This window comes from Cyclopterus lumpus, chromosome 4, assembly GCF_009769545.1.
Source record: "Cyclopterus lumpus isolate fCycLum1 chromosome 4, fCycLum1.pri, whole genome shotgun sequence".
NCBI classification, from domain to species: Eukaryota; Metazoa; Chordata; class Actinopteri; order Perciformes; family Cyclopteridae; genus Cyclopterus; species Cyclopterus lumpus.
Window position 1 is genome coordinate 26,070,593 of NC_046969.1, and position 13,279 is coordinate 26,083,871.

The following is a 13,279-nucleotide window of genomic DNA, read 5'->3' on the forward strand; positions in this document are numbered from 1 at the left end:
CATATAGCCCATAAACAATAAACATATAGACAATATACATATTCAACATTAGACATAAAGACATACAGACAAAATACATATAGACAAATAGACACATAGACATATAGACATGTATACATATAGACATATAGAATACATACATTTATACAAATAGACAATAGACATATAGACATATAGAAGTAGACATATATACATATAGACAATAGACATAGACAATAGACTTATATACATATAGACAAATAGACATATAGACATATAGACACATATAAATAGACATATAGACATACAGACAAATAGACATATACACATATAGACAATATACATATAAAACATTAGACATAAAGACATATATACATATAGACATATAGAATATAGACATATATACAAATAGACAATAGACATAAAGAAATAGACATTTATACATATAGACAATATACATATGGACAATAGACATATAGACAAAAGACATATAGACATATATACATATAGACAAATAGACATATAGACATATAGACACATATAAATAGACATATAGACATATAAACATATACAATATAGACATATATACAAATAGACAATAGACATATAGAAATATACATATAGACAATAGACATATAGACATATAGACAATAGAGATATAGACATATAGACAAATAGACATATAGACATATAGACAAATAGACATTTATAAATATAGACATATAGACAAATAGACATATAGACATAAAGACAAATAGACATATAGACAAATAGACATATAGACAAATAGACATATAGACAAATAGACATATAGACAAATAGACATATAGACATATAGACATATAGACAAATAGACAAATAGACATAGACATATAGACAAATAGACAAATAGACATATAGACATATAGACAATAGAGATATAGACATATAGACAAATAGACATATAGACATATAGACATATAGACAAATAGACATTTATAAATATAGACATATAGACAAATAGACATATAGACAAATAGACATATAGACAAATAGACATATAGACATATAGACAAATAGACATATAGACAAATATACATATAGACAAATAGACATATAGACATATAGACATATAGACATATAGACAAATAGACAAATAGACAAATATACATAGACATATAGACAAATAGACAAATAGACAAATAGACATAGACATATAGACAAATAGACAAATAGACATATAGACAAATAGACAAATAGACATATAGACAAATAGACATATAGACATATAGACATATAGACAAATAGACATATAGACAAATAGACATATAGACGAATAGACATATATACATATAGACAAATAGACGTATAGACATATAGACAAATAGACATATAGACAAATAGACATATAGACATATAGACAAATAGACATATAGAAAAATAGACAAATAGACGAATAGACATATAGACAAATAGACAAATAGACAAATAGACATATAGACAAATAGACATTTAGACATATAGACAAATAGACATATAGACAGATAGACATATAGACATATAGACAAATAGACATATAGACATATAGACAAATAGACATATAGACATATAGACAAATAGACATATAGACAAATAGACATATAGACAAATAGACATATAGACATATAGACAAATAGACATATAGACATATAGACAAATAGACATATAGACATATAGACAAATAGACATATAGACAAATAGACATATAGACATATAGACAAATAGACATATAGACAAATAGACAAATAGACAAATAGACATATAGACATATAGACAAATAGACATATAGACAAATAGACATATAGACAAATAGACATATAGACATATAGACAAATAGACAAATAGACATATAGACATATAGACAGATATACATATAGACATATAGACAAATAGACATATAGACATATAGACATATAGACATATAGTCACTTTTGGTGACGTAATATTTTTTGACCCTATATTTCTTTACTTACCTTACGCTACTCTACGCTATGCTATACTATGCAACGCTATGCTAGCATGCATCGCAATTAATGTTTTCATTTTTGAGAGGATACATTTCTAAAAGCTGGATTTAAAGCAAAAAAAGAATAATACATCAATCGAATCAGAACATTTCTGCTCTTGATGCCTTCTGAAAATGGCACCTTTCCAAAATAATAAAAACAAAACACAGGTGATGGTCACCAGACCACCGCTGCTGCTGCAGCCTCCCTCCTCACCTGCTCTCCTATAAGTGGGCGCACTTAAACCAATCAAACCTCTGGGCGCATCGGGTGACTTGCGCTACCATTTAACCATTAGACCCAGTCAACCACAAACCAGCAGAGAGCAAAGCCAGACGCTCACCAGCCCATATCACCACGTTCCAATCAAGGAGCGGTCTCAGGCCAATGGCAGCGCTCGCTCTGTTTGTCGCGGGCCAAGAGCAGCAGCTGTTGCTCGTGTTTTCCATCCCGGCCTCTGGTTCTGGGTAGTCGCTGCCGATCCACGGCCACGGCTCAAGCTGTCAATCACGGCGCCGCCGGACCGGAGGGAGCGCAAAGGGGGGTGGGGGAGGGGCCTCCACCTGGCTTCCATTAACCTGCCGATGCCCCAGCAACAATGTGGAGGAGCTTCCAGAGAGCGTGTGGGAGTGTCATGGATATCCCTGTAAAACCCGCTTGCGCTGATAAAGTCGGCTCCGTTGCGTCTTTAAAGAATCTCCGGCAGCAAAGAAGAAACAACAACATGCAAATGCACAGAGAAGCCTCTCTGTCCCAGAGGCCGTGCTGACCCTCTGCGTGGCGGTGAGCTTTGGGTATATGTGCGTGCACATGGAGCCGGGTGACGGGTGGAGACAGACATGCAGGTCAGCGGTGGAGTAATCATGAGCTAACGGAACAACTCCAAACAATCTCCATCAAACTCAGGCTGGAAATGATGTGGTTGACTCACTTACACTGTCAGAAAGCTTGATGCATGTGTTCATAAATATAACTTAACAAGGGCTTGAAAGTAGTGGTTTGCTAGCGCTCTCATACCAGGACAGTAAATATGAAGCTCCAGCTTATTAGAGGGGAAACCAACATGGTCAATGCTCCTGCTTCAGGCTTTCAACAGACTCCAATGTGAACACAACCACGACGCTCTGAGCACTTGACGTAGCATGAAGAGGTGGATGAGTCAAACACACACACATCTTTATCCGTTCTTATTGTGAATGGATGATGGTGTGTGTCTGTCCTTCAACTTCTAGTATCATTCCCATGTCCTCATGTGTGATATGTGAGGATTTGATTTATTCCCTCAGTAAACATTGTAAACATGAGTTTATGGACTCAATCTCTAGTCTTCATTTAGTAAATTATGGTCTTTTAGAGTCAAACAGACCATAAAGCAGGGTATGCTTTAGGGGCGGGGCTACAAGGTGATTGACAGGTCGCCATCAGAGACGTATACGGCGTCTCTACGTTACTCCTCCTCAGACCAGATATGATCACTTCCTGTTCACTGGTTGCAAAAAACAACATGGCGACGGCCGTAATCCAAGATGGCGACGGCAAAACTGGAGGCTTCAAAACATCCGTCCACAAACCAATGAGATGACGTATCGACGACCACTTCCTCTTCTAATACACAGTCTGTGGTTGAGACCCTTTGTGAGCTGAGGCGAGGCATGTTTATTTGTGTTGCACATTTCAACAAGGCAATTCAAAGTGCTTCACATAAAACCATAAAAGCATCAAAACATAATGCGAATCAGCTGCTAGGCTACTAGCGTGGTGTGTTTACCGAGCAGACAGCGTGGAGCGTCGTATCAATCGTCTCTTTGCAGCAGAAGAAATAATGAGGGTGTTTCCCAACAGAGGAAACACTGAAGGAGAGGAAAGCTCCTCTACGGCGCTCTGCCGGAGAGTTACATGAAACGGGGTCTGACTCACTCTGGTGCCTCAGAAGATCTCCAAAGTAAACTGTGTGTATAATGAAATGATGACGCTTTGGGATCTCACCCACAGAGGAGAAGGATTCCACTTCAGCGGCTTCGGCACAGATCATTGTTGAAGCTCGGGTCCAAACCAGTTAGCAGAGAAAGGCCTCTTTCCAAACCCGTCCAGACCACCAGCCCATTCCCAGGAGGGGTGCAGAGGGACCGGCGGCCCCCCGGGCATCTCAGCCGAGCTCCATTGGGATAATGCAAGTGTATGAAAGATATGTTGACATATCCTGCTGCATATTCAACTCCTATTATCATGCACAGATATGAACTCTCCTGTACAGGCGATATGCATGTTTGGTTCCCTGGATGAAGGCGCGGTGACGGTGCACTCCAGTCTGTGGTCTCTGGGTGCATCCAGACCGGCGTCTCGGCAGTTTGGGAAACTGTTCCGAAATGCAATCTCGTGGTTTTCGTGTCGCTCAGCACGAACAATAAAGCCAAAGGAAAGTCAACGAGGAGCCTTCTGCGTGCTGGACACACACATTAAAACCATCCACACGACTAAGAAACAGTCGGAGCAGGAGACGCACTTTATGTGTATTGGTTGGCTTTCAACCAGACAACTGCCTGTTGCCTTCATCTAAGTGTGCGTAGCTATTCTGAGCCCCACCATGATGTTTTTATTAACCTAACTAAGGGCTTTCGTTGCCTTAACCTTGGTTTTAACGCAACGTCTTGTAAAAAGGGACAATTCGTGTACAGGAACCCACCAGATTGCCTTCGGTGACTCCTTCACAAACGGCCCCCAGACTGTGTTGTTGTTGTGTATTTGTGTATTTGTGTACTCGCTGCCGTCAATGGAGCCGCATTAAGGGTGGTCCTTGTGCTCGTGAAATCACTTCAAAGTGGCCGTAATGTCTCACGCTTCGTCTGTGCTGTAATTAAAAAAGAAAAGAAAGAAAGGCTTCCTCTGAAGGCCCTCCTTCAGCGGCGGCCTGGGGTTGTCAAATGAAAACATCATTTATCCAGTGACCTCGCCGCTTCAGGAAATGGTTTGCTGGCTGTTCAGCGATCGGCCTTGAAATAGGGAGCTGTGGTGAGAGACTGCGGGGGTTTGAAACATGAAACAAAAGGTGGTCTGGCCCCTCAATCCACAGTATCAGGTTTGAGAGATTTCGAGAAAAATGCACGACCATCCGTTTGGAAAAATCTTGTATGGAACCATTTGTATGTTTGCCAAACTGAGGTTTTTCCTCCAGTGAAAATATTTACTTTAAAAAAAAAGGACTGAAAGTATTTATTTCAAGGCAATCCTTCGCTGCACCATGTCCTAAATGTGGTTTGTGTAGTTTTTGGCCCTCAGAGACTCGACTGGCACTGCGTGGCCCGGGTACTTTCAGGTTCAAAGTCTCGGTCCCGCAGGATTTATGATCCAAATTTCTTTGTTTAGTTAGAACTTTTTATCACGAGTCCTCAATGCATCATTGTCCTTGAGGAGTCTTTGTCATCGCTTCATAAGGCCGCTTATGGAAAGCTTCTTTCGGGGCCGACATGCCGGCATCGGTCAGACATGGTGACAGACGCTTGGGAACAAAGCCTTCAGGAGATGCTTTCAATGGCCAGACGTCACCATAAAAGAGCTGCTGATGATTCTGCTGATTTTAAGACCTTTTCTTTTGAATGTGCTCGGATTCCAAAGGAGATTCTGTCCATATGTGTTTGTGTGTTTCATGTCAGGAACAGACCATAAATTAGCTTGTGGCATGAATGGCAACGTGAGTCAGTCTGCCTTTAGTCCGGACTGAAGTATCTCATCAACTATTGGATGTATTGGAGTTACTTTTTGTACAGACATTCATGTTCCCCAGAGGATGAATTGTAATAAGTTTTATACACCTGGTGGTCAGGAGAGAGAATGCAGCTTTAACACATGAAGCAAAGACTTCTATACAACCAGAGGAGTCGCCCCCTGGTGGTCAGGAGAGAGAATGCAGCTTTAACATGAAGCATAGACTTCTATACAACCAGATGAGTCGCCCCCTGGTGGTCAGGAGAGAGAATGCAGCTTTAACACATGAAGCAAAGACTTCTATACAACAGAGGAGTCGCCCCTGGTGGACAGTAGAGAGAATGCAGCTTTAACACATGAAGCAAAGACTTCTATACAACCAGAGGAGTCGCCCCCTGGTGGTCCAGGAGAGAGAATGCAGCTTTAACACATGAAGCATAGACTTCTATACAACCAGAGGAGTCGCCCCCCTGGTGGTCAGGAGAGAGAATGCAGCTTTAACACATGAAGCATAGACTTCTATACAACCAGAGGAGTCGCCCCCTGGTGGTCAGGAGAGAGAATGCAGCTTTAACACATGAAGCATAGACTTCTATACAACCAGAGGAGTCGCCCCCTGGTGGGCAGTAGAGAGAATGCAACGTCGAAGACGATGTGTCATACTGTGAAAACCACTTCCTCCCAGAGGGGAAAACGCCACAATATGCTAGCATCGGCTGAAACACAAAAGTGATCATTGAAGCATGCTGGGACAAGTTAGCAAGCTGTTGTCAGCTAACGTTAGCTGCTTTGTGTTAGCAAGCGACGCCATAGAAGTTAAGGCCTTGCACGTGCATAGCTTTCTGATTTATCCACGTTCCACTACAATACAAGTGTCGTACTGTCAAAATGCTCAAGCTAAACTTATAGAAGTGCAGTGAGCCTAAAACCGTTTGAACTAAACACGGTAACATATTGGACATACTGAGGGTCAGGGTCCACGGTCTTCTTCATTTCTTCTGCAGACGCCTCTCTTATTGAGTGCATCCTCAGGTCCGTAGCCCTGTTGGCATCCAACCAAACGGCAGCTTTTAGACTTTTGTCTGTGGTTTTGCTAAAAGAGTGACGGCAAGGAGGCGCTTTTACATACAAAACCAATGGAGAGCGATGAATTGTCTTCCACTCCAAGACGTGACTTAAATCACGCTCTGACTGTGGCCAGCATGGCCGTCTTGTTTGAATGCTGTCGGACAATCAGACTCTCTCACAGTAAAGAGTTCACAGCTCAAACTACAGGTTTTTGTTCAGATAGTGAATTATCTGTGCAGTCCGGCATCGATTTAAAAAAGTCAGGATTATCATCTTATGGTGGCCCCGCGGCATCATCAGCCCTCTGAGTGTGTGTTTCTGTGCAGGTGTTGGAGATCAGGGCTGGGGGGGGGGGGGGGGGGGGGGGGGGGGGGGGTCACCCTGGGATCCGAGTGAAAGCTGAGTGAAAGTTAATGGGATGGAGGGTCCTCAGAGGGCACGGGAGGGAGAAAAGGGGTCATGACATTTAATTGTCCTGCCCCGACAGGCCAAGGCACTGACAGCGAGGTCAGGGGTGTGGGTGTGGGGGGGGGGGTGGGGGCGGAAATGGACCACGGAGGACATGGTGGGGCGGACACACACAAAGAGCCTCTCAGTGCAGTGATCAGGCTTGTCACCCAATAAGTCTCCCTGTCACTCTCTCTCCGAGGGCTTACCTCTCTGAAATACACCTGGAACATGACCCCGGGGCCACTGACGACACCAGCTCCAACACAATAGAGATCTGAAGGGGGGGGGGGGGGGGGGGGGGGGGGCTGTATCCCAACGTTTGCAGCGTAGACCCTTTAAAAGACAGCAGACGGTGAAGCCTTTGAAAGACACTCGAACGCAGCAGCAGCTCCTTGAAGTAAACCCGCGCGTCGTGATGCAGTCGAACCGTCAACCAGCGACCATCAGAGCCGCAGCCCGACAGGAAGCCATTGGCAAAAAAAAGAAACGCCACAACGGGGGACGCTGCTGATTTAAGGGCGAAGAGGTGTTCAGAAACAGAAACGGAGCTAATCTATAAAAAAAAAAAAAAAAAGTCAACAAATCAAGCTGAGGCGGAGAAAAAAAAGAAATAAAAAAAGAGAAGCAGTGTACATGATGTGAGTTTCATTTTGTCACAATCATTCATCCATAAGTTGTGTGTTTTTCAGAAAACCACATCTACTGCTGAGCAGTTAGAGCATAAGTGGTTTGTTGGCAAGGAAAGAAAATCTGGCTTTACTTTGTGTGCTTTTATTTTGAAATTTTAAGTTTTCTTTCTTAATGGGAGACAATGTTGTTTTTTATGCATCGGTCAACGTAGAGTTGTAGGTCTATTTTTCATCCATAAGTCGTCTTCTTTCATTCTAGAATAAATAAAAAAATTATTTTATTTCTTTGTCTGTTTTCACCAAAACTTATCATTACATAATGGCTCATTTGCATATTTAAACATTTCATAAAACGTGTAATACAATAACTCTTAATGTGAGTGATGAAGTGGTGAAGTTTCATGTGATATCTATGAGGTCATGTTTTGACACTATGACACAATAACTCCCCGTCCCCCCTCGTCCAGTCCCCTCTAGTCCCCGTCCCCCCTCGTCCTCCTCTAGTCCCCATCCCCCCTTGTCCCCGTCCCCCCCTCGTCCCGTCCTCCTCTAGTCCCGTCCCCCCTCCGTCCAGTTCTCCTCTAGTCCCCGTCCCCCCTCGTCCTCCTCTAGTCCCCATCCCCCCTTGTCCCCGTCCCCCCCTCGTCCCGTCCCCCCTCGTCCAGTCCTCCTCTAGTCCCCGTCCCCCCTCTAGTCCCCGTCCCCCCTCTAGTCCCCGTCCCCCCTCGTCCAGTCCCCTCTAGTCCCCGTCCCCCCTCTATCCCCGTCCCCCCTCGTCCAGTCCCCCTCTAGTCCCCGTCCCCTCTAGTCCCCGTCCCCCCATCGTCCAGTCCCCCTCTAGTCCCCGTCCCCCCTCTAGTCCCCGTCCCCTCTAGTCCCCCTCGTCCAGTCCCCTCTAGTCCCCGTCCCCCCTCTAGTCCCCGTCCCCTCTAGTCCCCGTCCCCCCTCTAGTCCCCGTCTCCCCTCTAGTCCCCCTCTAGTCCCCGTCCCCCCTCTAGTCCCCGTCCCCTCTAGTCCCCGTCCCCTCTAGTCCCCGTCCCCCTCTAGTCCCCGTCCCCCTCTAGTTCCCCGCTCTAGTCCCCGTCCCCTCTAGTCCCCGTCCCCCCTCTAGTCCCCCTCTAGTCCCCCGCCCCCCCCTCTAGTCCCCGTCCCTCTAGTCCCCGTCCCCTCTAGTCCCGTCCCCCCTCTAGTCCCCGTCCCCCCTCTAGTCCCCGTCCCCCTCTAGTCCCCGTCCCCCCTCTAGTCCCCCTCTAGTCCCCGTCCCCCCTCTAGTCCCCCTCTAGTCTCCGTCCCCCCTCTAGTCCCCGTCCCCCTCTAGTCCCCGTCCCCCCTCGCCCCGTCCCCCTCTAGTCCCCCTCTAGTCCCCGTCCCCCCTCTAGTCCCCCTCTAGTCCCCGTCCCCCCTCGCCCCGTCCCCCTCTAGTCCCCCTCTAGTCCCCGTCCCCCCTCTAGTCCCCGTCCCCCTCTAGTCCCCCTCTAGTCCCCGTCCCCCCTCTAGTCCCCCTCTAGTCCCCGTCCCCCTCTAGTCCCCCTCTAGTCCCCGTCCCCCTCTAGTCCCCCTCTAGTCCCCCTCTAGTCCCCGTCCCCCTCTAGTCCCCCTCTAGTCCCCCTCTAGTCCCCCTCTAGTCCCCTCTAGTCCCCCCCTCTAGTCCCCCTCTAGTCACCCGTCCCCCTCTAGTCCCCCTCTAGTCCCCGTCCCCCTCTAGTCCCCGTCCCCTCTAGTCCCCGTCCCCCTCTAGTCCCCCTCTAGTCCCCCGTCCCCCCCTCTAGTCCCCCTCTAGTCCCCGTCCCCCCTCTAGTCCCCCTCTAGTCCCCGTCCCCCTCTAGTCCCCCTCTAGTCCCCCTCTAGTCCCCGTCCCCCCTCTAGTCCCCGTCCCCCCTCTAGTCCCCGTCCCCCTCTAGTCCCCCTCTAGTCCCCCTCTAGTCCCCCCTCTAGTCCCCTCCCCCCTCGCCCCGTCCCCCGCAGCAGGCCCTGGTGAAGCGAGCCGGATGAAACAGTAAAGGTAGCTTCTGGTTACAAACTTTGGACCAATCAGAGCGCGGCGTCGGCTTCCTGCAGCCGGAGCAGCGCGAGTTGAACCCGCTGCCGCTTCACGGGAGAGCCGCTAAACTGAACCCCGAAAAAGCAGCCCTCGAATGCCCGCTGCCCCCCGCCGACACGTCCCGCAGCTCGGCCCGGCCCGTCCTCCCAGGAAACCCTCCCCGAGGGATGACAATGTTTGGGCATGTACGTGCCGGACAGATTCTCTCTGAAGGCGTCAAAGGTCAGGATGGAATCGGTCTCTACACGGCGAGGCGAGTGAAAAAAGGTGTGTAAGTCGTGGGTAAACTGTGTAACCGACTCGTGTGACTTTGTAACAAACCACATAGTTGTGTGTTTGTGTTCCTTCCTGCTCGTCTCGTTGCTCTCGGTCTCTCTCGGGGAGCCTCGAACCCCGGAGCCGCTCTGACGTGATGTGCCACGTAGCTGCAGCCGCTCCAGTTGTTCCCCTCGTGCGGCGCTACAATGTATCCATGTCGGCGGAGAGAGAGAGAGAGAGGAGAGACAAACTGTTGCCCCGTGAAGCAACAAAGTAGCGCACAAAGTACACACAATGTTACATAGGAGCTGTTTGTTTGTTTACGTCTTTAATATGGATTCAGACCCCCCCCCCCCCCCCCTCCCCCCCTGTCAGATACACAGAGGAGGCGTGTGAACTGTGTCAAGTGGAGAGCGGCAGTGATGCGTTCAGGTTCAGGACGCACTTTAAGTGTAGCTTTAAAAAAAACTGTATGTGTGGCGTAAAAGACACAGGTTGAGGATGAACCATGAATGCAAACATGAAGTACACATGTTGACCACGCCCCCAAACCCGGATGTCTTTGCTCTTCTGGAAAGGTGAACAAGTGTACATGTCCAGTACTCAAGGGTGTACTCACATCTGCTAGTATATAGTACACCATAAAAAATGTTTACTGTACGTTTACAGTGATATACTTTTATAGCAAGTTACTTTAATTTAATTTTTACAGTAAATGATAATAAAATGACAGCTCAATGCGGTGACTTCACAGCAGTATGTTGCTGTTGTAATACTGCATTAAAATGATTTTACAGTAAAGAGGTATATAATTACAGTATAGTACTCTCCCCCTCCATTGAGCTCACAAAACAATACAGAAATATGACAATTAAAGTACATAATAGTGTAATAGTGTAATTTTATTGTGAATACTAGTTCAATCCTGATTTAATAATGTACAGTGCAGTAATACCACAATTAAAAATACTCTCGTTGCTGCGTTCAAAACGTAACTCCATTAAAAAAAGTACTAAAGTAAAGTAAAAGTAGTCAGAATAGCTCATTTTATAATATACGTTTGGATTGGAAGTATTGATGCTTCTTCACTTTAGTGTCAAGTCCTCTCATAATCAATAATTAAACATCATAATGTTTCTCTATGATATTTTGTATCAATAATGTAAATAAGTAGAAAGTAGCGGAAAATGGAAATTACTCAAATAGAGTACCTCAACATTAGTACCATTAGTACTTTCCACATTGAAGTACCCACAATACATTTATGCTAGGTTTCAGACCCTCCACTGGAGTGAAAGCTGTTTTAATACTATTGAAAATAACATTTTCCGTATGTTCTGTTTCAAACGATCTCATTCCGTGGGTTTCTGAAGGGAGAGAAGTTCGGTCCGTTCGCCGGTGAGAAGAAGCTTCCTGTGGAGCTCGAGGAAAGCTCGGACACCGCTGCATGTGGGAGGTGATATATTATATTTTACACACCTGTAGTAGTGAGGTAGACGGAGCGTTATTGTCCTCCAAATATAATATAATGTCTCTGATCATGTGACTTTGTAAACAACCAATCAGTGTTTAGACCAACAGGAGAGCTAGTAACGTTAGCTAGTAACGTTAACAGCACCGCTAACAGAGAACCAGCGGAGGTTCACTTCAGTTACATGATGATGCGTTCAGGCTCTGCTCAGTGAACACGAGTACTGGCTGAAGGTAAATGATAACGTTCTCATGATGCGTTCAGGCTCTGCTCAGTGAACATGAGTACTGGCTGAAGGTAAATGATACCGTTCTCATGATGCGTTCAGGCTCTGCTCAGTGAACATGAGTACTGGCTGAAGGTAAATGATGACCGTTCTCATGATGCGTTCAGGCTCCGCTCAGTGAACATGAGTACTGGCTGAAGGTAAATGATACCGTTCTCATGATGCGTTCAGGCTCTGCTCAGTGACATGAGTACTGGCTGAAGGTAAATGATACGTTCTCATGATGCGTTCAGGCCTCTGTTCAGTGAACATGAGTACTGGCTGAAGGTAAATGATAACGTTCTCATGATGCGTTCAGGCTCTGCTAAGTGAACATGAGTACTGGCTGAAGGTAATGATACTTCTCATGATGCGTTCAGGCTCTGCTCAGTGAACATGAAGTACTGGCTGAAGGTAAATGATAACATTCTCATGATGCGTTCAGGCTCTGTTCAGTGAACATGAGTACTGGCTGAAGGTAAATGATAACGTTCTCATGATGCGTTCAGGCTCTGTTCAGTGAACATGAGTACTGGCTGAAGGTAAATGATAACGTTCTCATGATGCGTTCAGGCTCTGTTCAGTGAACATGAGTACTGGCTGAAGGTAAATGATAACATTCTCATGATGCGTTCAGGCTCTGTTCAGTGAACATGAGTACTGGCTGAAGGTAAATGATAACGTTCTCATGATGCGTTCACATAAAACGTAAAATGTAGCGTTGGTGATAAACTAGAATGAATCCAGATGTTTTCACATAAAATAGATATTAGAGATGAATTATGAGCTGTTTAACTTCCCAAAGCTCTGAGCTCATGTTAAATATTCTGGATGCTTTGTATACTGTTAATATGGATCATCAAAGGGATCTAAAGGGTTCTGATGGTCACTGTGATCGTTCATCACATTGGGGACCGCTCACCCGACGAGGCGTTCAAAGACTTGCTGTTGTGTCCCTGCGTTGGCCTCCAGGTCCGCGGCAGCAAAGGAGACGTGCTGTACATTCATGGACGCCAGTAACCCGCGACACCGCCAACTGGCTGCGGTTCGTCCACCAGGCGCCGTCGGCGGAGCAGAAGAACCTGGGCAGCCATCCAGGTAGATCTTCAAGAAAGAGGCTTTTAAATGTCTTTTCAATGTGTCTGTAAGGAGAACCAGAAGACCCACAACAAGGTTGGTTCCTCATGCGGGGAGAACATGCTGGGATGGAGTCACTGTAGAGGAGACTCTACAGGTGAAGACCTCATGGCGTTTCTGGAGGACTTACATGTTTTACAGAGAAGTAGTAAAAATACTTTTACTATAAGTACCTGTAGTAAAAAGTACTTGTAGTAAAAGTACTTGTAGTAAAAGTACTTGCCCAAACTATATTACAATATGAAAAGATAAGGA

General features: G+C 45.8%; 1 protein-coding gene across 1 annotated transcript in view; it reads left to right on the forward strand.

Moving 5' to 3' along the window:
* Positions 1-10,070: 10,070 nt before the first annotated feature.
* Positions 10,071-13,279, forward strand: part of prdm5 (PR domain containing 5) — a gene marked incomplete at its 5' end in the record, with an annotated part of 42,281 nt that continues 39,072 nt past the window's right edge. Inside the window, 7 exon segments of the mRNA XM_034531358.1 lie at positions 10,071-10,113; positions 10,116-10,162; positions 11,525-11,588; positions 11,591-11,607; positions 12,860-12,892; positions 12,894-12,917; positions 12,919-12,973. Coding sequence (XP_034387249.1) covers positions 10,071-10,113; positions 10,116-10,162; positions 11,525-11,588; positions 11,591-11,607; positions 12,860-12,892; positions 12,894-12,917; positions 12,919-12,973 — 283 coding nt within the window.